General features: G+C 38.5%; 1 protein-coding gene across 1 annotated transcript; it reads left to right on the plus strand.

The window, feature by feature from the left end:
* The first annotated feature begins 1,834 nt into the window (after positions 1 to 1,834).
* Positions 1,835 to 21,753, plus strand: PNLIP (pancreatic lipase). The gene is made up of 13 exons (XM_029932650.1): positions 1,835 to 1,880; positions 2,026 to 2,071; positions 3,238 to 3,392; positions 8,400 to 8,522; positions 10,946 to 11,080; positions 11,846 to 11,957; positions 13,842 to 13,961; positions 14,076 to 14,195; positions 14,922 to 15,040; positions 18,063 to 18,192; positions 19,637 to 19,745; positions 20,313 to 20,477; positions 21,628 to 21,753. The coding sequence occupies exons 2-13, from the start codon at positions 2,026 to 2,028 to the stop codon at positions 21,689 to 21,691; spliced, it is 1,398 nt and encodes a 465-aa protein (XP_029788510.1). The 5' UTR covers positions 1,835 to 1,880; the 3' UTR covers positions 21,692 to 21,753.
* Positions 21,754 to 26,851: the final 5,098 nt, after the last annotated feature.

Below are 26,851 nucleotides of genomic sequence, written 5' to 3' on the forward strand. Positions count from 1 at the left end.
TCCCTTATTAGCTTTTATAACAGTTTGGGAAATTGAATCTTCCCAAAACATTCTAAAATTTCAACCTATTTCAGTTTATAAAATAATTGCCCATGACCTCTACTCTCACTTTCAGAATTTGGTGACATTTAGTCCTAATTCTACAGCCAAGATGGATTAAATTTTGTATTACCTAAAATGCCAACCTAGAAATTTGGTGTGAATTATTTGGTAATAGTAGATACCCAGAGTAAACATTGGCTCATTTTTTTTTAGTTTGTTTGATTGATTGTTTTAAGTAAAATAAGGTTCAGAAAATTACAGTTATTTACCATAAGATGGGTAGGAAGTTGTTCTGGATTAATTATGCAAACTAAATTGCTTTTCTTTTTATTTCATTTAATTAATTAATTTATTTATTTTAGAGAGAGAGAAAGAGCAAAAGCAGGGAAGAGGGGGTGTGGGAGAGGGAGAGAGAATCTTAACTAGGTTCCACACTCAGAGCAGAGCCCGATCCCAGGCTCAATCTCATGACCCTGGGATCATGACCTGAGCCGAAATCAAAAAGTCACTCAACTGACTGAGCCACCCATTCACCCCCTGAATTGTTTTTCATATTCATTTCCTCATTTGTTCATTCATCCAACAAAAGTGTGTTGAGAGTCAGCTGTATATCAGAGGGCTAGATGCTGAGTGAGCTGTCACAACAAGACCCAGAGAACTTAATCCTTCTCAGACTTTATGACCCACAACTGATTGTGATTGGTATCAAATGAGCAAGGTTCAAAAGAGAAGTGTTCTTAGAGGGAATAAGGAAATCAACCTAATCAGGGCTGAAGAAGGATCCCTAAAGAGGAGATTGAATGTCCAGACAAGAAGGATCAACTCCAACCCATAGAATTCCTTTCTGGTGTCTTCTATCCTGATTTAACCTCTCTTTGCCCAACTTTTTTGAACTTTCCTTTACACAAAAATAATGTCATTGCTTTTTTTCTGTACCTGTAAACTTTTTCAGGAACTGAATTGTTATTTGACCATTTTGACCAGCAAACATGGCAATTTCATATGATTCAGCTTATGTCGGTGATGGTATCAGGCTGAATGGCTTCAATATCTTAAAATTATGGTATCCCATTAAAGTGTTTTTAGAATTTATTTTAGGCAATGTATCACCCACTGAAAACATTTCCATTATTTTCCATCAAATGCTTCCCTTTCAGATTATTTTTCCCCGACCATTTTTTTTCCAAGTTGAATTTTATTTTTCTCTCTTATTCATAATTTTATTTGATGGCGAGGTCACCAGTTCCACCTCTTTGCTCTTGGAAGTACCCCAACTCCTGTTGTCAGTTCATTTATTCTTTTCTCCATGTTATTGTTGAGAAATAAACTAGTTCTATAGACTATCAAAATAAAATACCAACGGCTTTCCTAAAAGGAATGAACACTCCTGAAGAATTGCTTCCTATTTCATGCCTTGGAGGGTAAGGCAAGGTTATACAAAAACTGCTCAACCTGGTAAGCATTCAGTATTTGTTTTCAAGACTGCTGCTATCAAATCTGTGAAAACAGTTTACTTTCACACATACCCAGAGAGGGGCACAGAGAATTGGGCAGACTAGAACCTTCACGACAATGAAATTATAGTGATTCTGAACATTACATAATCTTATTGAGAGAACAGTCTGTATGAACCCTTTTCTAGTCTTCCCACAAGTACTGTGGAAAACTTGACCTGCTCTATCATTCTTGGTTTATTTATGATTAAAACCAGAAATGACTACTTGGAACTTCCTCTCATGCCACTTTTCCAAGTAACTTCTCAAAGAGATAAGGTTTGCCTATAAAAGGACCTTTAAGGCGCTATCTGCTTGTGCGTGGGACTTGACGGAACTGCCACGGTGAGTCAGGAAAGCATATTTTACAAGTCCTAATTTAATAGAATTTACCGATTTTTCCCCCCAGAGGCCTAAGTGAACTTGAATTAAGCCAATCTTTTTAAAAACCTATTTAGTCAGACTCAATCATATTTTTAACTTTGTTTAGATGCTGCTAATCTGGACACTATCAGTGCTGCTGGGAGCAGTAGTAGGTAAGAAAAGATATTTATGCAGTGCTGGAAGAGATTTCCTGTTTGGTACTGTCAGGAAAGTCCATGATGGCTGAATTCGAGCCCCTAGGGGGGAAGGCATGGGTGAGAAAGGTGGGTGATTGAGAGCCCAGACACCTGGAGTAAGGTTGCCAGATAAAATCTAAGATATGCAGTTAAATTTGAATTTCAGATAAACAACAAGGGTTTCAGATAAACAATGAATGTGTGGCAAAATTATACTGAAAAGTATTCACTGTCTACCTGAAACTCAAATTTAACTTTTACTTTTATTTGCTAATCTAGCAACCCTGACTTGGAGTCTAGTGTGGGGTTTGAACCCTCGCTCCACCAGCCACAACTGTATTACCCTGAGCAAAATTCTTAACCTCTGTGTGCTTCACTATCTTCATCAGTAGAATGGGAATATAATACCACCCCCGACACAGAATACCTGTGAGACCTTCATAAGTCAAGTCCTGTGAATCGTCTTGTCTGGTACCTGGCACACAGTAATGTTTTGTGAATGCAGGCCTCACAACAGCTACTACTACTACTACTACTACTACTACTACTACTACTACTATTAATCCTCCTGGATATCGCTTCCTTTGCGTTGTTCTTTTATGGGTTAGCATTCAAGCATAGAGTTGATTTTCTGTTTGATTACTCATAAGCAGCTTCTTCATTGTGGGAATCCAAAATTCTCCTTACCCATAGATCGGGGACCAAAATACTTAGCCAGGTAGAGATAAAATGTTTTGACATTTGCACGAAACTTAAGCTTTCTACCCAAAGCCCACACCAGAAGAGGGTTGTGAGGAGCTGGAAACCTCACCCTTCTCTACCAAGGCCTGGAAATACAACACTGTTCTTTTCTTGGGCACCAGTGGCCCAAGGAAGACATCTGCATTGAAAAGTTAGACTGAGTCCCAGCATGAGCTGGACAGAGACACAAGCAGAGTGAGGTGGCCATACGTTGTAGTGATGAAGACCAGAAGTGTGGGATATTGAAGCTGTTTTGTGAGTGCATCGATAGGAATATGTCTGGGAATATGGAGGAAGTTAATAAGGCACAAAATGTAATTTAACATATTTGGGCAGAGAGGCCATTAAAAAGAGCATTCTGATTAAACTGACGTCCTTGAAACACTTCTGGGTAATTACAGGAAGAGAAGTCTGCTTCCCAAGACTTGGCTGCTTTAGCGATGATGCCCCATGGGCGGGAATTGTGGAAAGACCCCTCAAAATATTGCCCTGGGCTCCAAAAGATGTCAATACCCGCTTCCTCCTGTATACTAACGAGAACCCGGATAACTTTCAAGTAAGAGAACTCATTGTTTTCAGGACTAAGTCCTGTCTATTTTATATAATAAGAATATTATATTTTTAAGTTTTGTAAAGAGAACAAATTAGTGGAATTTGCATCATTACAGACTTTCGGGGCAATGAGGTTAAGTATTATTTTATATAACTTATTTACAAAAAGTCCACTAACTTGGTATTATTCTCTTTTTTTGTGTTAATTTATATTCACTTTATTTTCTATTGAAGAATAACTCACATACAATATTTCATTCATTTCAGATGTATCACATAGTGATAAATCTACATATACATATGTGTGTATATATATCACAAAATGATCACCACAATAAGTCTAGCTACCATCTGTCACCACACAAAGGTTTACGATATTATTGACTATATGCCCCATGTCATACATTGCATCCTTCTGTCTTATTTGTTACTGGAAAACTGTACCTCTTAAATCCCCTCACCTATTTCATCCATCTCCCCCACCTCCCTCCTCTCTGGCTTCTGTTTTAGTTTGCTCTCTGTATTTATAAGTCTTGTTCTGTTTTGTTTTATTTAATCATTTGTTTCGTATTTTAAATTCACATACAAGTAAAATCATGTGGTACTTGTCCTTCTCTATCTAACTTATTTCAGTTGGCATAATACTCTTCAGGTCCATCAATGTTGTCATGAATGGCAAGCTTTCATTCTTTGTTATACATATGTGTGTGTATGTATACATATATATACACACACATATATATAATGGGATATTATATATATGATACATATCTTCTTTGTCCACTCATCTATCAATGAACATATAGGTTGATTCCATATTTTGGCTATTATACATAATACTGCAATGAACATAGGGGTGCACATGTATATTCAAATTGGTGTTTTCAGTTTTTTCAGATAAAAACCTAGAAGTGGAATTGCTGGATTATATATAGTTCTATTTTTAATTTTTTGAGGAACCTCCATACCGTTTGTTACTGGTGACTACACCAATTTACATTCCCACCAACTGTATATGAGGGCTCCCTTTTCTCTATATGCTCGCCAACACTTGTTAATTCTTGTCTTTTTGATAATAGCCATTCTGACAGATGTAAGGTGGTATCTCTTTATGGTTTTTATTTGCATTTCCTTGTTAATGAGTGATGTTGAGCATCTTTTCATATGCCTATTGGCATCTATATGTCTTCATTGAAAAAATGTCTATTTAGGTCCTCTGCCCATTATTTAATCTGTTCTTTGACATGGAGTTGTATGTGTTCTTTATATATTTTGGATGTTAACCCCTTAATTGATATATCATTGGCAAATATCTTCTCCCATTCAGTAGACTGCCTTTTCATTTTGTCAATGGTTTCCTTTGTTATAAAAGTCTTTTTAGTCTGATGTAGTCCCATTTATTTATTTTTGCTTTGGTAGTTCTTGCCTGAGGAGACGGATCCAAAAAACATTGCTAAGATTGATGTCAAGAAACTTACAGACTATGTTTTCTTCTAGGAGTTCTATGGTTTCAGGTCATACATTTGTCTTTATTCTGTTTTGAGTTTATTGTTGTACATGGTGTAAGAAAGTGTTACAGTTTCATTCTTTTGCATGTGGCTGTCCCACACCATTTATTGAAGAGACTGTCTTTGCCTCACTATAGATTCTTGCCTTCTTTGTTGTAGATTAATGAACCATATAAGCATGGGGTTATTTCTGGGCTCTATGTTATGTGTCATTAATCTATTTTTCTGTATTTGTGCTAGTACCGTAATGTTTGGATTAGTCTAGCTCTGTAGTGTTATTTGAAATCATGAGTGTGATACAACTTTGTTCATCTTTCTCAAGATTGGTTTGGCTAATCAGGGTCTTTTAAGGTTCCATAAAAATTTCAGGATTATTTTTCTAGTTCTACAAAAAATGCCATTGATTTTTTTAATAGGGATTGCATTGAATCTGTCTATTGCTTTGGGTAGCATGAACATTTTAATAATATTACTTTTTTCATTCAAGGAACATTAGGTAATCTTTCCATTCATTTGTGTTGCCTTCAATTTCTTTCATCAGGGTCATTGTTCAGAGGACAGATCTTTCACTTTCTTGGTTATATTTATTTCTAGGTATTTTATTATTTTTGATGTAGTCACAAATGAAATTGTTTTCTTAATGTCTCCTCTGATAGTTTGTTATTAATATGTAGAAATGTAACAGATTGGGACACCTAAGTGTCTCTGTTGGCTGAGCAACCAACTCTTGATTTTGGCTCACATCATGTCCCCAGGGTTGTGGATTGAGCTCCTCACTGGGCTTTGCACTGAGAGTGGAGCCTGCTTAAGATTTGCTCTTTCTCCCTCTGTCCCTCTCCTCTGCTTGTATGCTCTCTCTCTCTGTCTCTGTCTCTCTAAAAATAAAAAATAAAAATAAATATTAAGAAGAAACACAACAGATTTCTGTAAACTGATTTTGTATCCTGCAACTTCACTGCATTAATTTTTTAGTTCTAATAGTTTTTTTTTTTTGGTGGAGGCTTTAGGGTTTTCTATATATAGTATCCTGTCATCTACAGATTGTGACAATTTTACTTCTTCCTTTCCAATCTGAATGACTTGTATTTCTTTTTCTTGCTTAATTGCTGTGGGTAGGACTTTCAATAGTTTGTTGAATAAAAGTGGCAAAAGTGGGAACCCTTGTTTTGTTCCTGATCTCAGAGGGGAAAAAGCCTTCAGCTTTTCATTGTTCAGAACGATGTTAGCTGTGAGTTTGTTATATATGTCTTTTATTATGTTGAGATACATCTCTTTTATGCCCAATTTATTGAGGTTTTATCATAAATGGAAGCTGAACTTTGCAAAATGCCTTTTCTGCATCCATTGGGATGATCATTTGATATTTATTCTTTGTTTTGTTAATGTGGTGTATCACATTGATTTATATGTGGATATTGAACCATCCTTACAACCCTGGAATAAATCCCACTTGATCATGTTACATGATCCTTTTCATGTAGTGTTGAATTCATTTGACTAATATTTTGTTGAGGATTTTTACATCTATGTTTATCAGCAATATTGGCTTGTAATTTTTTTCAGTGTCTGGTTTTTGTATTAGAATAATGCTGACCTCATAGAATGAGTTTAGAAGCATCCTCTTCTCTTTAATTTTTTGGAATAGTTTGAGAAAGATGGGTATTAACTCTTCTTTAAATGTTTGGTAGTCACCTGTGAAGCTATCTGGTCCTGTTGGGAGTTTAATTACTAATTCAACCTCCTTATTAGTAATCAGTGTGTTCAGATTTTATATTTCTTTCTGAGTTAGTCTTGGAAGATTGCATGCTTCCAGGAATTTATTCATTTATTCCAGGTTGTCCAATTTGTTGTCCAATAACTGTAGCCTCCTATGATCCTTTATATTTCTAGGGTATCAGTTGTAACTTCTTTTTCATTTCTCATTTTGTTTATTGGCCCTCTCCGTTTTTTCTTGAAGAGTCTATCTAAAAGTTCATTAATTTTATTTATCTTTCAAAGAACCAGCTTTTAGTTTTATTAATTTTTTCCATTTTTAAGTCTCTATTGCATTTATTTCCACTCTGATCTTTATTATTTCCTTCCTTCTACTAAATTTTGGCTTTGTTTGTTCTTCTTTTTCTAATTTTCCATTATCTAGTGTGACGTTAAGTCATTTATTTGAGCCTTTTTAAATTTCTTGATGTGGGCCTGTATCACTGTAAACGTCCCTCTTAGAACTGCTTTGCTGTATCCCATAGATGTCTAAACATTGCATTTACATTTTTATGTGTCTCAAGATATTTTTTAACTACATCTTTGATTCCTTCCTTGACTTTTCCTTGACCCATTGGTAGCACATAGTTTAGTCTTCACATGTTTGTGTTTTTTTCATGTTTCTTCCTGTAACTGATTTCTAGTTTCATACCAGTGTGATCAGAAATATGCTTGATATGATTTTATTCTTCTTAAATCTGTCAATTCTTGTTTTGTGGCCTAACATATGCTTTATTCTGGAGAATGTCTATGTGCACTTGAGAAGAATGTGTATTCTGCTATTTTTGGTATAGAATGCCCTGTAAACATCTGTTAAGTCCATCTGTTCTAATATGTCATTTAAGACCATTCTTTTCTTATTGATTTTCTGTTAGGTGATCTATCCACTGATGTAAATAGGGTGGCAAAATTTCCTGTTATTTTTGTGTTACTTAAATGTCTTCCTTTGCATCCATTAGTATTTGCTTTATATAATTTGGTGTTACTATGTTGAGTGAATAAATATTTACAAGTGCTATATCTTCTTATTTAACAGATCCCTTTATCTTTATGCAAAGCACTTCTTTGTTTCTTCCTACAGAGTTCATTTTAAAGTCCATTTTGTCTCATATAAGTATTGCTACTCCAGGTTTCTTTTTGTTTCCATTTACTTAAGATATCTTTTCCCATCCCTACATTTTTAGTCTGCAAGTGTCTTTAGATCTGAAACAATCTAAAGTGATCTAGTGGGCAGCATATAAATTGTTCTTATTTTTTCTTAATCGATTCAGCTATTCTTTGTCTTGACTGGAACTTAATGTCCTTCTTATCTTGCCTCTATGTTGCCATTTAATAAATATTCTAAATATTTTTATATATATGTATAAGTACATACATATATGTGTGTATATGTGCATATGTATATATATAAATTCTCCTAATATTGTACGTAATCTCCCAACATTTCACACACACACACACACACACACACACACACACAGCAAAGCCCTCCATTGCATGGAGACAAGATCCCTATATCAATGTCATAGAAGATGTTTATCCTGAGTACAGCAACTGCAGAAATTTTATTATATCTGGAAAGTAGTGACTTGATGATGATCGCAAATAGTTGCCTCTAATGGGAGAATCCTTATTCACAAGGATCTCAAGTCTTGGTGATCTTTCCCTATTCACCATCTCCCTCCACGTACAAATGGTTCTATTGGACATTATGAGAAACTTGACATTAAACACTGTTCTTCTCAAAATAGGAAATTGTTGCAGATCCATCAATTATCATGGGCTCCAATTTCAAAACAGATAGAAAAACTCGCTTTATTATTCATGGATTCATAGACAAGGGAGAAGAAAACTGGCTGTCCAAAACATGCAAGGTGAGATATGATAATCAACTAAGGGAGGGTAAATATTGATGATTAGACTAATCATTAGCAGACTGATGATTAAGAATGAAAAAGACAGAGGCCTCAACCAATCAGACAGATGCCAGCTACTATGACATCAGATGATCACCTGACTCCTCTGGGCCTGGGGTTTCCAGGTGAGGTCCAGGAGGTGGTAGAGGGGTGGGAGGGGACCTGGGACAGTCAGGGCAGCAAGGTTGCCAAGGATTTGATAGCCCTGTTTAGTAGCTATCTGAGAACTAATGCAGAGATATTTCAATTTTAGCAATGAATGTTGCCATACTGATGCTATATAGTTGTATTTTCAATAACTTGTAGTTTTTCTCAATAGGTTTTAATTTCCATGTGAAGAACTAAGATAACTCATTTTGCCCAAACTAATTGTTTTCGTTTGATTTTCACTTGCTACTCTTTCATCTCCTACGGAAGCAGTATTGAGGAAAACTCTGTGTATTTTCGTTGACGGCTTCTGTTGTTTCAACAGTAGTGATCCAATTTTCTTTAATATGCCTTTGGCTATGTGCCTCATTATAATGAAGAATTAAAAGACAGAAAATCAAATAGAGCAATTTTTCCTAGCAACTGTTGTGCTTGAGGAACATTATCATTGATTCGTCTATTCATCAAGCTTCTGTGGCCAGCATGGTGCCCAGGTGCAGATATTTCTTTAGAGGACTAAAAATCTAAGACAAAAAGATCCTCCTAAACACTTTTAATTTCAGACCTATGAGTCAAGCCAACGACTGGGTTGAGTCAGCTCTAAAGACTATCTGCTGTTAGCCAAAATGAACAAGCTTTGCTTCACAAGTTCAAAAATAATCAGTAAAACCTTAACTTGTCTTCTAAAATAATTTAAAGCTGATAATTATTGGGAAGAGAGTAGTAATAGAGTTTTATACAACAGTGAAGGAAAAGGACTATGATGTTTAGCTCAAAGGGAATGTAACATTTTAGATAGGTGTATACAATTTATTTCTGAAATCTCAAAAGCAGATTTATTTTTCTTGCCTGCTTTGTCTTTGACAAAATGGTTGCTTTAGGATGGAGAAATAAGTGGATAAAACTAGAATGTTGGGGTGCCTGGGTGGCTCAGTCAGTTGAGCATCCAACTTTTGGTTTCCGCTCAGGTCATGATCTTGCATCTTTGTGAGTTTGAGCCCCACATTGGGCTCTGCGCTGACAGTGACACTGCTTGAAATTCTCTCTCTTCCTCTCTCTCTGCCCCTGCCCTGCTCATGATCTCTCTCTCTCTCTCTCTCTCTCTCTTTTCTCTCTCTCTCTCTCTCTCTCGATAAATAAGTAAACTTAAAAAAACTAGAAGATTAAAGGTTCTAGACTCTAGTTTGATTCTTTCTTTACCCAACCATGACATTAGCAAATCATTTTCACTCTGGATGTTTCTATCTATACAATAAAAGAATTGGGGATTATTTATAAGATTACTTTATTCTTCTGAAAGTCTTCTTGGAAGAAAGGTGGGGATATGTATAAACATGCACACACCGAAACAAACAAAATTACTGTCAGATTTAACATTCATGAAACTATCATTGACCCCCCCATCAAACAAGGCTTCTAGTAGATATCTCCTAGGTTATGCTTTTATGTGAAATAACTCTTCAGTGATGTTGTATACAATAAAACATGTTCATCCAGAAAATTTGATTAGTCTTTTCATCATAGAAAAGCTTACTCGTTTACTGTCAGTATATTTATGTAAGAGGGTACTAGCATAGGCCTTCATTTATTTATTAGTCCAATAAAGATTTATTGAACACCCACTATGTGCCAGGAACTATTTGAGGCACTGAGGATATAGCAGTGAACAAGATAGCCAATGTGCTGGGAAGCATTTTAATAAGGGACAATGTAGGCTTATGACATTTATGATGTTCTAATGAGAGAATCCACTGTACCACATTTTATACATTTCTCCTTGCAACAAATGTCCATGTATTACAGTACTATATGTTACAGTAGATATCCCATGGATTCAATTCCCATTATGGCCAAACCTTCAATTTGGAGACAGAGTGTGAGTGGGGAAGGAACAGAGAGAAAGAGAGAGAGACAGACTCCAAAACAGGCTCCAAACTCTGAGTTATCAGCACAGAGCCCCACCCAAGGCTTGAACCCATGAACCTCAAGATCATCACCTGAACTAAAGTTGGATACTTCCCTGACTAAGTCACCCAGGCACCCCGGATAACATGTTAAACTTTAAAAGAAATGTCATGTCCATAACAGACTGGAAGTTTTGTTCACTGTTTTGGGGTTAAAAACAAGTTTGATATTGTATAGGTCAAGAAGAGAATTTACACTCATTCTCAAATGTGTTATTAATGAATAAACATCCCAAATTATTCACCCATTTATTGTGTCTGTTCCATCAGAATTTGTTTACAGTGGAAAGTGTGAACTGCTTCTGTGTAGACTGGAAAAGTGGCTCCCAAACCGGTTATACACAGGCCTCGCAGAACACCCGGATTGTGGGGGCAGAATTGGCATATTTTGTTGAAGTTCTTCAGGTAACTACCTCCAAGTTATATAAAAGCCCAAACACATCGCTCTCTGGATTCTCCTTTAAAAAAAGAAAAAGAAGTGCTGTAGGTATGATAATTGCACAAGACATTTCTCTACTGAAATTTGGCTTTACCTGTGGTTGAAAAAAAAAATCTCCAATGTTGGTCACTCAATCAGTCAATCTAGATTTGGGCTTCATCAATATGCCTATTAAGGTCAATAAGCTAGTTCTCTTAGGGGATGTAACTCAAGCAACCAGGTAGGCTGTTTCTACTGAATCCCACCAGCATTTCTTTTAATTTTATCAGTTATTAAAACAAATTGGCATAATACTGTCAATCTTAAGATTAAACTATCTCGTTTTTGTTTTTGTTTTTATGTTTTTAACAGAAGCACAATGACAACAAGCTAATCTGATTTGGTAACGAAAACCTTAAAAAATATTAAACTGGAATGTACCTAAGTAAATGCTTTTATTATTTTTTAAACTGTATACTTGCTTCACCACCTCTAGGTAACAATTCCTCATACCCAGCGAGAATTTCCTCTACATAGTAAAACTACAAAAGAGAATCCTACTTCCGCAAGTTTAAATGTTAAACCATTGCCACATTCTATTCTAACTGGAAAAAAAAAAGTCCATGAAAATCAGTTGCTTTGAAAGGGCAGCATGTCTTCTTAAAACTCAAGTTTTGAGAGGATCTTCTTCTGTGGCCATCTTGAATTTTGAAATATTTGAAAACATTCTGAGGAAGTTTTCTTTCCAACAGTCAGCTTTCGGGTACTCACCTTCCGACGTCCACATCATCGGCCACAGCCTGGGCGCCCACGCAGCTGGAGAAGCAGGAAGGAGGATGAACGGGACAATTGGACGAATCACAGGTGGGTCAAACAGTAAACGCTGAAAAATTGAACTAAACCTTGCCTATGTGGGGTCTGAAAGGATGGAAATTTGGCATTTTCTAAATTGAGCCACACGATCAGGAATCCGTTCTGAGGACTTGTGAAGTTTTTACTGATATTGATCTTTGTCTACAGAGTCCTGTCTTCATGTTTTTGTTTGTTTTTGAGAGAGAGAGCGAGCGCGCGCGGAAAGGGGGGAGGGGCAAAGGGAGAGCTAGAAAGAGAATCTTAAGCAGGCTTAATCCCCAACATGGAGCCTAACTGGGGGCTCAATCTTACCATTGTGAGATCATGACCTGAGTCAAAATCAAGAGCTGGATACTTAACTAACTGAATTGCCCAAGGGCCGCATCTGTTTAACATATATATATGTAAATATTACATGTGCCTAAAATTTGAATTAAGAACAATGAGGAGTCTTATTTATATCTGTTTTCCTGTTTTCAGGCATTCACAAAGGACAAGTGTCATGAATAGAATAAATAGCATAAGGGGCTCCTGGGTGACTCAGTTGATTGAGTGTCCAACTCTCAGTTCCAGCTCAAGTCATGATCTCACATTTCATGAATTTGAGCCCCACATGAGGCTCTAAGCTGATGGCCTGAAGCCTGCTTGGGTTTCTTTCTCCCTCTCTCTCTCTGCCTCTCCCCCACTTGTGCTGTCTTTGTTTCTCTCAAAATAGGTAAATAAACCTAAAACACATTTATAGAATAAACAGCATAAATAACAAAATAAAGAATTAATAAAATTAAATCCAAAGAGCTCAAACATGTATAATTAATTATTCTGCTTTGATAGCAATTGATAATTAGCGTAATCCTCATCTACCACAAGCTAAGAGTTCAGGGGACAGGTGGTCAGGCCAGGCATGCTGCTAGTTAGATAAAAAATACGATTTCACAAATCTCAGACTGGTTGCTTCTGGCCAACAGGGCCACCTGTTGCATACTCAAGCCCTAAAACGACTTTGTAAGTTTGTAGGAAAGACTTTGTTATCCTAGATCTGAGAGATGACTGTTTCAGGGAGCAACTGCTTTTCTTTTCCATCTTTGAGCTCTCTTTCCAACCTTCTGATTCTTTAAAAAAAGTTTTTTTAATGTTTATTTATTTTTGAGCGAGAGAGACACAGAGCGTGAGTGGGAAATGGTCAGGGAGAGAGGGAGACACAGAAGCAGAAGCAGGCTCCAGGCTCTGAGCAAACAGTCAGCAGAGAGCCCAACACAGGACTTGAACCCACGAATTGTGAGATCATGACCTGAGCCAAGTTGGCCACTTATCCAACTGAGCCACCCAGACGCCCCTCTGATTCTTTTTTTAATACTTTGGACAAACTGGTCATGTTTGGATTGGTGGGGGCATCCAGAGGTCTATCATTAATTTGTTGGAGAGAACCTTCTTTCTCGTAGTCCATGGATGTTTACAGGAGTCTACATAGCCAGGCACTTTGTGAAGTTGTGGTCCTGGTGACCATGTGTACCAAAGTCCTTGCCCTTATAGGATTTCACTGTATAGTGGGGTAGGTGGGGGAGGGGAGACTCTTTTAGTCTGAACAGCTTTTAGAAATCTCATGTCTCCCAGAGTCTAGCTCTTTCCCTGTAACTGCTGCTAGTGGTCGGAATTGTCCCAGTGACTAAGCATCCATAAGGAGAGCCAAATTCCATGGTTTGAGAAAAAATTTGCTGCAATTCAAATAGTAAATTAGACACAGAAAGTGTAAGAAAATGATAAGGTAGAGAAGAACTAGCTCCTCTCTTTCTACACAAAAGTCATGGTGCTCACCAATGCTTCCACTTTGGTAGGTAATTAACGAAGAAAGGCGAATGCTAACACTGATATTAACAAGACACGTCCTACCTACTTTAGGGTTGGATCCAGCTGAACCTTGCTTTGAAGGCACACCCGAATTAGTCCGACTGGACCCCAGCGATGCCCTATTTGTGGATGTTATTCACACAGATGCTGCCCCTGTAATCCCCAACATGGGTGAGCTCTTCAATTCATCCTCCATGAGTGTTTATTGCATCTATACATTAGAGTGTTTGAGTGTTTTGACTCTGTACATTATCATGAACTTTCTCATGTTTTAAAATTCCTCAGGATTTGGAATGAGCCAAACCACAGGCCACCTAGATTTCTTTCCAAATGGAGGAAAAGAAATGCCTGGATGTCAGAAGAACATTATCTCTCAGATCGTTGACATAGAGGGTATCTGGGAAGGTAAAAACCATAATGGACATGAAGAGACTTTCTTAGGGGAACATTTGTGTCTCATTTTGCTAAACTTGCTAAATATTTTGGTACAAGTCTCACATTTTCTATAAACAATGACTTTTAATGCAAAAATCTAGGCTTTTCACTGAGAAAAGTTGGGCATGAAGAGACTCTAGGAAAGAAAATATAACTATAATCAACTTTCCAAGGATCTAATTCCGGAAATACATTACTAAATTGTACATATATCTATATGGACCAGTCTTTTCCTTCTAAAGTTATTTTCCCATTTCATTTAGCTATGGCATTACTATTAAAATTTTAAATTTTTTTAATGTTTATTTATTATTGAGAGACAGAAAGAGACAGAGCATGAGCATGGGAGGGGCGGAGAGGGGGGGGAGACACAGAATCCGAAGCAGGCTTCAGGCTCTGAGCTGTCATCACAGAGCCTGACGCGGGTCTCAAACTCAAAAACCACGAGATCACGACCCAAGCTGAAGTTGGACACTTAACCGACTGAGCCATCCAGGGGCCCCTAAAATTTTAAATAGTGCTTAACTTCTGATCACATCACAAGTCATAAATACACTTTGTCCATGATTTTGTTCTATGACCACCAGGAGTTCACACTAATTAGAAAAATCTACTCAACAACTGTATTCTAATCATGACATTAACTTGGAAAAATAAAATCTGTTGCTGATATGTAAATCATGTCTGATTTCCAAGGGACTCGTGACTTTGTGGCCTGCAATCACCTAAGAAGCTACAAGTATTACTCTGATAGCATCCTTAACCCTGATGGCTTTGCTGGATTTCCTTGTGCCTCTTACAGTGTTTTCTCTGCAGTAAGTACATTCCACTTTGTACCTAAAGAATTTTGTGACATTCACATCTCATGACTGGTATAGTTCATTGTACATGACATGCGTTCAGTGTATGTAACCATATGATTGCCACATTATTTATACTTTTAATCATACATATTTTAAATTTTTAATTGAAGTATCATTGACATACATATTTATTGTAATAGTGATGAGGCATCGGAGAACTTTAGAGAAATGGGTTTGTATACATCACTTCGGTATGTATCAGGTAAATGTTCAAACTTGTCGTAGAAATAATTGTAAGAAAAAAAATGTAGTATATGGACATCTGAGCTATGGCTCCTGGATGTAGATAATTATGAAAAACTTGTCTTAAATGCCGATCCTATAAAACTATATTATGGGCATGTGGATATTTCTGTGCAACTTTATAATTGCCAAGTTTTTGTTTAGTTGCTTGACTTTAAGTTTTCTTTTTTTTAGTGTTTATTTATTTTTGAGAGAGAGTGAGACAGTGCGAGCAGCAGAGGGGCACAGAGAGAGAGGGAGACACAGAATCTGAAGCAGGCTCCAGGCTCTGAGCTGTCAGCACAAAGGCCATTGCGAGGCTTGAACCCATAAACCGTGAGATCATGACCTGAGCTAAAGTCGGACACTTAACCGACTGAGCCACCCAGGCGCCCCTGACTTTGAGTTTTCATCTTATTTGGTATTCACTAGATATCTGGGTTGGAATCCTTAAAGGTGATCTTGAAAATAATATTTATATATTATTTAAAAAATTTTTCAACATTTATTTATTCTTGAAAGACAGAGAGAGACAGAGAATGAGTGGGAGAGGGGCAGAGAGAGGAGAAAAACAGAATCTGATGCAGGCTGCATACTCTGAGCTGTCAGCATAGAGCATGATACAGGGCTCAGACTCATGAATCATGAGATCATGACCTGAGCCAAAGTTGGATGCCTAACCAACTGAGCCACCCAGGTGCCCATTGCCTGTTATTTTTTATTGCTCTTCCTTTTCACTATAAATATGTAACCTATGTCATTTAATAAAATTTTAAGTAACATGCCAGGTGAAGTCATAATTACAGAAGATGTGTAATTTAGTGATAAAGAAAAAAGGATCTGAAACCTGGTTTCACCATTAATGGTTGGATGATTTGGAAAAAATTCTTAACCTAAGGCGGTTTTTTCATTCTAAATGTAATAATAATGGGAGACTCCAAAGGTTTGGTGGGAGGATTTCATGAGATGATATGTTTTCATTGCTTAGCCCAGAATCTAAAATATAATAATTAGTATTCAACAAATTTTGGCTATAATGTGTGTCTGGGATCCATATTTTATTCACAGTCTAGCTTATGCGCACAAGAACACCAATCCCCTTCTTTTGTCTAACTTTATTTTTATCTTGTTCCCAAATCCCCACTCTCTAGGTAATGGAAAAATGAGCAGAGGTTTCAGGTTTCATTCAATTAAAATTTAGTCTGATTCAGTAATATGTTTAGTCCTTTTAGGTGGTGCTCAGACACTTATTTACTTTTTTTTTTTTTTGAGAGAGAGAGAGAGAGAGGGAGAGAGAGCACATGCACACAAGTGGACGTACGAGCAGAGAAAGGACAGAGAAGGAGGAAGAGATAGAATTTTAAGCAGGCTCCACACCCAATACAGAGCCCAACATGGGGCTCGCAAGACCTTGAGACTTGAGATCATGACCTGAGCTGAAGTTGAGAGCCGGTCACTTAACCTACTGAACCACCTAGGCACCCCACTCAGACACTTTTGTAAGAAAACGTTTTCAGTTGGGGCACCTGGGTGGCTCAGTAGGTTAATCTGACTTTGGTCATGATCTCATGGTTCACAGATTCAAGCCCCATCTGGCTCTGTGCTGACAGCTCAGATTCAGTCTCTCTCTCTCTCTCTCTCTCTCTCTCTCTCTCTCTCTCTTTCTCTCTCTTTCTCTGCCCTCCCCTGCTCGTACTGCATCTCTCTCTCTCTCTTCAGAAATCAATAAAAAGATTTAAAAATTAAAAAAAAAGAAAATGTTATCAGTGTTGCATATATCTTAGTCTTTGGACCCCTTCATCAGCTTCTCTCCAAGCTGGTATTAGGCAAGGTGTTTGGTGTGGGGTTAGGGCAGAGGGGAGAACTTGGGGGGTATGCATTTTTGATGGGCATGTGGCTGGTGTCTACGGATAGTGCTTAGGCACATCTACTCTTCTAGATTGGCCAACTTCACGAGATAGCCCTGGCCATTTCCTCCTGACTGGCTCAGTCTCCCCTTAGCTTTTGCTGAGTGCAGACCCCGACACTTGGTTCATGGATCCCAGAGTCTGCCTCTTGCCTCCATTGTGGAGCGGGGTTGCCCCTCCGCAGCAGGAATTGTGATGTTTGTCTTTCCCATTCTGTTTCTCCCTCTCCCTCTTTTCTTCCCATAATTCCTTGGCCAAGAAAGAGGACATTTTTCTATGTGATATATCTTCTCCACACCCCAACTTAACAGCTATAATTTAAAGGCCAACTTAGACATTTTCTGTTCACATTGGGAAAACTCTGAGATCTGAATCCTTCAGACCTTAATATGCTAAGCAGAAGCGTAAGGATTTGAGAAAAACTGGACTTTTGAGCCTTTTATCCTACTAATGGGCCTGATTTTGCATATCAAAGCTCATCGTCACCTCTGCTCTTTCTAAAATAAATTCTAACCACCGGTAGGCAGATGGATATCTTGGGGTCACCTGAGCAAATTACAAAGGCAAGAGATAAGATTAAAGTATATGTAGAAATATATATCTAAATTCCCTTCTTGTATGATTTTTATGATATTTTTCTCAGTATCATGTTTTTTAACAGTAAAATCACTGATTTATCATTGTCACTAATGAAATGAATGTTTAGCTTTTGCTGAAATACTATGAAAATCCTCTGTTGCCATCAGTACAGAATTGGCGTTAGGATATTTGAATTGCAATAACACGTGGAAAAAGATGGTGCGTATTAAGAGTGTCCTCATTCATCATTTGTTAATTTCCCCTAGAACAAGTGCTTCCCCTGCCCAAGTGAAGGCTGCCCACAGATGGGTCATTATGCTGACAGATTTCCTGGAAAAACAAGCAAAACAGGCCAGATATTTTATCTAAACACTGGTGATGCCAGCAATTTTGCCCGTAAGTCTCTGTTATATTTGCCTTAAGTTCTTAATGCTATGTATTAAAAAATTTTTTTAATGTTTATTTATTTGGGGGAGACAGAGAGACAGAGGGCAAGCAGGGGAGGGGCAGAGAGGGAGACACAGAATCTGAAGCAGGCTCCAGGCTCTGAGCTGTCAGCACAGAGCCTGACCCGGAGCTCGAACGCACGAAGTGTGGGATCATGACCTGGGCTGAAGTCGGACACTTGACCAACTGAGCCACCCAGACCCCTTAATGCTATGTATTTTATCATGTTCCATGAAAATGTGTGAAATTGCTCTTCTGCAGAAAAGTTGTAAACGTTCTTCCCAAACATGGAAAAATATTCAAAAGTCGTTGTGCTCAACATAACTTTGGCTCAATGGGGCGACAGAACAGAGTTTTGGGGGCCTGAACTAAAAATGATACCAAGATTAATTCCTTCATATTTGAATTCAAGAGGCTTCTTCTGCTCCAGACTCTTCCAAATTCTGAGGTTTTGTACAAGTAGAAAAGCAATCCAGGAGAGAGCTGGCAGAAGTTCTGGGACAGGAAGGGAATTGACAGACTGAAGAGTAGTTTGGAGCGGTAGCCTCCATAAGTGACAGGAATCGGAGGGTACAGGGATGGTCAGGCATGGAGACAGGCTCCGAGTTTCCTTCCTGGGTCACAGAGGTAGAAAATTATTGGAGTCAGTGGGGTTGGCTGCCTTGAAAAAACTAAAGCCAAGTTTAATTCCCTTCTCAGTTTGACCCAAGCTAGCTCTAAATGGCATAAACTGCTAGTTAACTATTGACTGATACCATAAAGTAGTTACCCTAACTTAATGCATTTCCAAAGGCAATGGGAAGCTGAATTATAGAATTTTTAAAATAAGTGTAGACAATTTAGACCTGTGAAAATGAATTGATGAAAATGTCACATTCTACCATTTTCCCTCTTTTTTTTTAATATAAAGTTCTTATAATATTCAAAAAATAAATTGCTAGGTCAAGAAATTGGAAGCAAAATATATGACTTACGTTCATTGCTTGAAATTTCTTGATTTTGGAAAGATTCTATGCTCCTCCCCTGATCCCACATCTGTCTTACATACATTTAAAGGAGTATCTATGACTATTTGCTTAGAAGAACAGCCAATACTGGGGCCCCTGGATGGCTTAGTTGGTTAAGCATCTGACTCTTGATTTTGGCTCAGGTCATGATCTCATGGTTGCTAAGATTGGCCCCGTGTCAGGCTCTGTGCTGACAGTGTGGAGCCTGGTTGGGATTTTCTCTTCCTCCCTCTCTATCTGTACTTCCCCCACTCATGTTTCTCTCTCTCTTTCTCTCTCTCTCTCTCTCTCTCTCTCTAACTAAATAAGTAAAAATCCAATTTAGCCTGTTTTCAAAATGTCTTCTGTATAAGCTGACATTTTTCAAATATTTTCACCCTGTGCAGGCTGGAGGTATAAGGTAGCTGTCACACTGTCTGGAAGGAAGGTTACGGGACACGTGCTAGTTTCTTTGTTTGGAAATAAAGGAAATTCTAAACAATATGAAATTTTCAAGTGAGTAAAATATTACTCTAAGCTTCTTAAGTGTTAGGATGTTTTGTACATATAATGCATGTTATGCCCATCAGCGTTTATTCATAACCATATGGGAGTATAGGGGCACCACATCTCATTCCAAAGAAGAGATCGTTTTACTTTGCACCTTAATACATTTCAGAATTGTTTCAGAATTTTTTTCTCTGCTATGTCTTGAGAAAATCCCTGATGTCTGCTTTGATGCAGGGTATCTGATTTATAATCAGTAAATAATTATCTGCCCACAAAACATCTGGGAAAAGATGATATGATACTGTCATCACTTATTAAATTGTGGGAGAATTGTGACCAAAATACATCTGAAGTTTTATTGAAATAAGGATGACTTTAAAGTAATATGAGTTGTTGCTGGCAAATAACCTGCCACTGAGTTACCATACGTGTCTGCGTCTACTCAATGCATTAGAATGGCAAATGTACTACCAATCATCTTACTAGAGATGCGTTGTCAACTGGATTTAGAAACATATATGTGTATATTTTTGTATGTTACATAATGTTTTCATTAACTTCTCAACTCCCAAGGGGCACTCTCCGACCGGACAGCACTCATTCCAATGAATTTGACTCTGATGTGGATGTTGGAGATTTGCAGAGCGTTAAATTTATTTGGTACAACAGGGTGATCAACCCAACTCTACCCAGAGTGGGAGCATCCAAGATCATGGTGGAAAGAAATGATGGAAAAGTGTAAGTAATAAAAATCCAAAGAGATTTGCAGTATTGAGTCACTTTTGTGATTCTATTCCAGCTGGAAGTTTACTTTAAGTTAAACCTCCCTTAGTGGTTCTCACACACCATGGTCACAATTGCTTCCTAGTCCCTTCTGTTTCTTTAGGAAGAAGAGCATAACTTCAGGGGGGTAACTTTGAGAGATTTGTAGATGAGTGTGTTATTTGATACAAGTGTTAAAATGAGAATCTGTCTTCATGACCCTAAGTTAAAAAATGATTTCATTTAGCAACTGTGTGTGACAGCAGATCACTGGTTGCTTGGAGAAAGGAGAGACAGGAGGGGATGAGGAGAGATTACAAAGCAACAGGGCAGTAAGTGGGGGTGATGAATATGTTTACTCTCGTGATGGTGGGGAGGAATGGAAGGACTACTTTATTCCCTTAAAAGATAATTAAATGAAGGCTCAGTGCCATAATTCGCGGACAGGAAATTTGACTCCAGCAAGATGCTAACTACCACCAAAAAATTCAGTTCACCCTTATTTATATATAGTGCGTGCCCTTCATTCCTTGTGTCCTTTATCAAGATTAGTGTTTAACCTTTAATGTGCTATTTGAGAATCTGCCAGCCATCAGACCACAGGGAAGGAAATGAAGATGAAGAGAAAAGAGCATCTTCTCAGTACCTTGTCTGTGCCAGGCACTTCACGTATGCTTCTATATGTTATTAAAGAAAATTAGCTTCCAAGCAAACTGAGTGTTGTTTAGTCTTAATGGGCAATGCTCGTCAATTTCAATTCAGTTATTGAATTGAAGTAAGAATGCCTAGTGAATGTAACACCAGGAACTCAGAAATATCCCTCTGGCTGATTTCTCATCATACTGTTGACCCTACTTTTCCTCAGTTGTGTTGATTGACCATGTGCCAAGTGCTTAGTAGGTGTTTTCTAGGATGACAAATGAACACTCCCTGTCTGCCATTGCACAACCAGGAGAGCACTGGAAAGGGGAATTAGTCCTTTATACAGAAGAGGCCTGTCTTCCGTTGGCCAATGTCTGGTCTTGGGCACATGGAGTGGCTCTGGCTCAGACTGGGGCCGTCTTTATGCTCAACATACCCGCTGTGTGCCAGGAAAAGCTGACTTTCTGTTGCTTTCTCTCTCCAGGTTCAATTTCTGTAGTAAAGAAACTGTGAGGGAAGACATTCTGCTCACTCTTACCCCATGTTAAGAGCAGCTGACATATGACCACTGCACCTTACTGCTAATAAAATCTACTGGCAACGCAATCCATTCCTTTGTCATCATGTCCATTTTTTCCAATGTAATTTTTGTATAATGTGATTAAAATCCAAAATCTGGAGTTGGTCTGAAGAACCACAAATGACTATTGAAGCTGGTGACACATAATGTGGCATTTGAGCTGGGGAATATTGTTTGTTTGACACAGACATCATGCCCATTGCTAATATTAGGGATATCATTCTGATCACTTAAGGCAGACTTCCAGATCCAAGATGGCCCCCTCCTGGTGTGCCCATGGCAAGTACCAACCTTGGCCACTTTCCCATCTTCTTTACATTTGTTGGAGGTAATCAGACATCTCAGAAAAGATGACACATAAGGAGAGAAGGACACAGCAGGTCCAATGATTCCTAACCAGTCCCCCCTCTTCCAGTGGGGTCCCTCCTCAGGCTTCTTTCCTCTCTGCAGCCTTTTTTAATCTTTCTAAAGCACAAATCAAAAATCCTCCCCGTGGTCTCCAGGAACTGAGGACTCTAGCATTATCTCTCACCATATTCCTTCTAGAAATCTACTTTCTGGCACTACCCTCAAAAGGGCCTTGATCTGGGATGGTACTGGATTTTTGCACAAACTCTTCCTCTCCCTTGGATGTGTTCCCCTTGTCTTCCTGTCTGTTTAACTACTACTGGTTCTTAAATCTGTATGTAGACAGAATTTCTTCCAGGAAACTTTTCTTCATGTCCATTACCACATCCACTAAGACTGGATTAGAGGCTATCCCACTGCCTTACTGCTGCACCCAGAACTTCCTCCATCTAAGCCCTTATTTCTCTATATCATAATGGTTTGTTTACTTTTCTGCATGTCTCCCCTTAAGGGAGTTATATGTTGTATGTAGCTGGCAAAGGCCTGGCATGTAGCAGGACACTGAATAAATATTTTCTGAATGACCATCTCACTAATGGAAAGAATGAATGACTCCACTAGAGTGGACATTAGGTCATGTCCATTCACTAATATCTTAAAAGAGAAAGAGACATCTGTGTCAGGTCTTCAAAAATGGGTGGAGATTTGCCAAGAGGACATGACAGGAAAGTCACTCCAGAAAGAGGGAACAACACAGGCAACGACACAGAGATGTGAAAATGTTTTTCATTCTGTATTTCATCAAAGTATATGCAAGTTGATCAACACATGAAGTCTTGTTCTGAGAATCATTAATCTGTATTGATTAGGACGCTTTCACTTGCATGAACAGAAAAAGCTCTAATTCAAACTGCATAAACCACAAGAAACTTTATTGATTCACATGATTGGGAGGCCCAGAGGTAGGGAACCTTCAGGTTTGGTTGATCCAGCACCTTAATGACCTTTTCAAGAACCACTTCTTTTCTGTTCCTGTGCTCTTTTGTCCATGGTGTCTAATGGTTTTATACCAAGGCAGACTCCTGTCCCGTTGAAGAAGGACCATTTACCACAACTGGGGCTATATAGACCTTCCCTTTCACACCCAGTAAAAGACAAAATGTGCATCTCCCTCCCCATCTTCCCAAACAAAATCTCTGAGGTTCACTCTGATTGGCCAGTAGCCTGAGAAATAGAATGTGCTGATTGGCTTAATACCAGTCAGGGTACACTCCTGGACAAGGTATGAAGCCAGTATCTGCAACACACATAGATCATGTGGTGGGGGAATGAATATCTGAATGGAAGGGAGGACTCTTGGGGCTTTGGGCAGAGCACCTGGAAAGATGGAGATGCCATTAACTGAAATGGGGAATGCACGAGAAGCAACAGATTTGAGGAGGGAGGGTAGGTTTAGCCATGTAAGATTTGAGATGCTCATGAGACACCCAACTGGGATGTCAAGTGAGCAGTTAAATATATGAGCACAGAGTTGATGGTAGATGTCATGGTTACAATGTAAACTTTGGTGTCTTTAGTGTATGCATGAATTTTTTTAAGCCCTGCATTTCCAGTAAAGAGATTAGCACCATACTTAATACATGTTGAGGGCTTAATAAATGTTTTTAATTATAATTACTATGAATGCCCCATGGACTTTTTCTATAACACACTAATAATGAAGAATAATGAATAAAGAGATTGTTTGTAAATTTACTCAAGTAACAAAAAAGAACAATGGATTTTAAAAGTATTTAATCTTTAAATGTACATCTGTAAAAATCTCTCTGGTTAAGAAGGCTATCCATTTTCATCATAATGAAGCTGTTTGCAAAGCACTTTAATTGTTTTAAATGAATTGTTTACTCAAATCATTTACTTATTTCTGATCTCAGTAAATTTTTAGGAAATAGGAAATTTCTAGACCCCCAAATCAATTTTTTTTCTTCCCTTTAGGTAGGAGTTCTAGATCCATTTGAAATAATGGTTCACTTTGAGCCTGTGATTTTTTAGCCTGTTTCTTTCTGGAATTTATTTCTTTATTTTAGGGTAAGATGTAAAGAGCTGACTGTATCAACTTCGTGGTTCAGCCTGCTCTTCTAAAATGGTCTTTCAGAAGGCAAATGGCTGCCCCTTCCATTTCCTTTTGGTCTTTCTTAACCAAAGCAAATGCATTATGCTTACAGTATGCCAGACACTAGTCTACGTACTTTATGCATATTTACTCATTTAATTCTGACAATACACTAGAAAGTGGGTGCTTTTATCCACATTTTCAGGAGAAGCAGCTGAAGCACAGAGAGTTTATCACACAACTGGCCTAAGGTCATAGGCTATTTACTAGTGGATTCAGGCTTTTCCAAGGACATTGTGAGGTAAATTGTTTCATGTGTCCCTCTTGGTCTACTGGACTACTCAGCGGCCTCTGGCCAGCCTCGTCATTCCTGCTCCAGGTTGCCAGGATTCATCACTGAATTTGTGTAGCAGCTGCTGAGGTTCAAGACTCTGCAAAAGTATTTCTTCTTTCCCCAAATCCCCCTAGCACTCTTATGTGCATATGCACATGTGCGTGCATGTGCATACACACACACACACACACACACACACACACACACACACACACACCATAGCCAAAGAAAAGGTGGGAGAAATATAAAAAGTACACTCCTCAAATGATAGCAAGTAAAAAATTAACATATTTTTGCCTACTATATGTGTAGCTGTAAGCATCTACCTTGAACTTCCAAACACCGTGAAGCTAACATATGGTACCATGATAAGGGTTTATAGGAACATTCAGTGCAAATAATAGGGTGAATGTTTGTCTAAATGGTGGCAGACGATGGGAGGGTGCTGCACGGTAGGAAAATTACCTGGTACTTCCTGAATAGGTAGAGTCACTCCAAATAAAATTTATTTTCTAACCCTTGGGCAGACCCAACTCATACCACTGTACATAGCCATGCTACCTCAAGAGCTCTGAGAATTCAGAATTTCTGACTTCATGGAAACTGCAGATTTGACCTCCTGCTTCTCTAGGACCCTCCCTGGGGCTCATCTCCTAGGGCTGTTACATGGTCTCTGCTCTCACCTTGATTTTCTCTGCCCTAATTTATACATGTCACTTGTATAATTGGTGATACATTCTGGAAGCTTGAGGGAGATAGGAGTGTTACTTTTGAAGCAACGTGAGTGACCTGCCCCTGACAACCCCTCTCTGGTCACTTTTCCTCAGCTTCCACAACCATTAGCTGCCTAAAAATGCCCCCTCAACTTCTCTAGACCTCTCCTGGATTTTTACCTGACTCCCAAACTCCTGATCCTACCTTGTACGCAGGGACCTAGCAGGGTCTTCTAGTATTGTAGGCCATGGCTTTGGAACCTCATCTCCTCCAGCCAAAGCGGATCATGGAATATTTTCCTAAATAAAGGTCAACCTGCCCCAAAAGGAACTTGGACTCTAACTGTTAAAATAATTATTTCCTGTGTCTACTATTTAGATATCATTTGAATCCAAGCTGATTCATGAATCCCTCTTCAACGATTCAAAATGATTCTTTTTATCTTGAGACACAAAGACAAGAGCAATAAAAATTAGCGGAGAGGAAGGGAATCCGCTCTATGGATGAATTACGTAAACTTACACCCAACAAACAGTTCACTTCAGCACGTATGTGCACGTGCACACACACGTATCACACACACACACTCTAAGTAATAAATCTTATTCTGGCCTAGTGTAGGTTACATATAAGGTTTACTACCAACTTCTCTGCTCTAAGGTACAGATGAGACTTTAGCCAGATCATTGTCAACTTTTCTCTTTCAACTGCTTGTCCTGATCTGTTTCTATGCCTGTGTCAGTGGGGTCTTTTTTTTTTTTTTAATGTTTGTATTTATTTTTGAGAGACAGAGAAATAGAGAGAAAATGAGTGGGGGAGAGGCAGAGAGAGGGAAACAGAGGATCTGAAGTGGAATTTGCTCACTGATATCAGTGAGCTCAACGTGGGGCTCAAACTCACAAATCATGAGATCATGCCCTAATCCAAAGTTGGACTCTTAACCAACTAAGTCACCCAGGCACCCCCCATTAGTGGGGTCTTCTGAGAAGCAGACCCCAAGATGGGATCAGACATACAAAAGATTTATTCAGGGAAATATCTATGAAGAAGGAAAGAGGACAAAGGGAGAACAGACAGGGAGAAGTGTCATACTGCAATCAGGCCCAACACACGTAAGAGGAGAGAGGGAAGGAAAGATTGGGTTGAAAGAGTCTCAGGCCTCATCAAAGTTCTGAGGAAGTCTGGGCCAGGTTCATGGGGAATCCCCAAATGAAGGCTGCCCTTTGCAGGAATCCTACTGCAGGCAGGAGTGGATGGGCTCTGGGACCTGTGCCATGCTCAGTCATAGGCGGGGGACAGCTGGCAGAGTGCAGCTATGTTAGTGCAATAGTAGGTCCAAAGGGTGGCATCGGTGCTCCGGCAGCCGATTCTCTTAAGAGGATCTGAGTGGCACACCTCTGTGGCTACCACCATATACCCACCCTGTTCCTTTTCAGGTTTCTCTGGAAGTGATGTTAGCTCGGTCATTTCCTCATTAGAACTAAAATTAAGTATATTATTTAATTTAACATTCATGTAGTCTCCATTACCATATTTCAGACATTGGTCTTGGTACTAAGGATGTGAAATAAGTAATACATTCCTTACCTTCCCAGGAGCTTATAGTCTGGAGAGGGAAC

The sequence above is a fragment of the Suricata suricatta genome, chromosome 2 (genome assembly GCF_006229205.1).
Source record: "Suricata suricatta isolate VVHF042 chromosome 2, meerkat_22Aug2017_6uvM2_HiC, whole genome shotgun sequence".
NCBI classification, from domain to species: Eukaryota; Metazoa; Chordata; class Mammalia; order Carnivora; family Herpestidae; genus Suricata; species Suricata suricatta.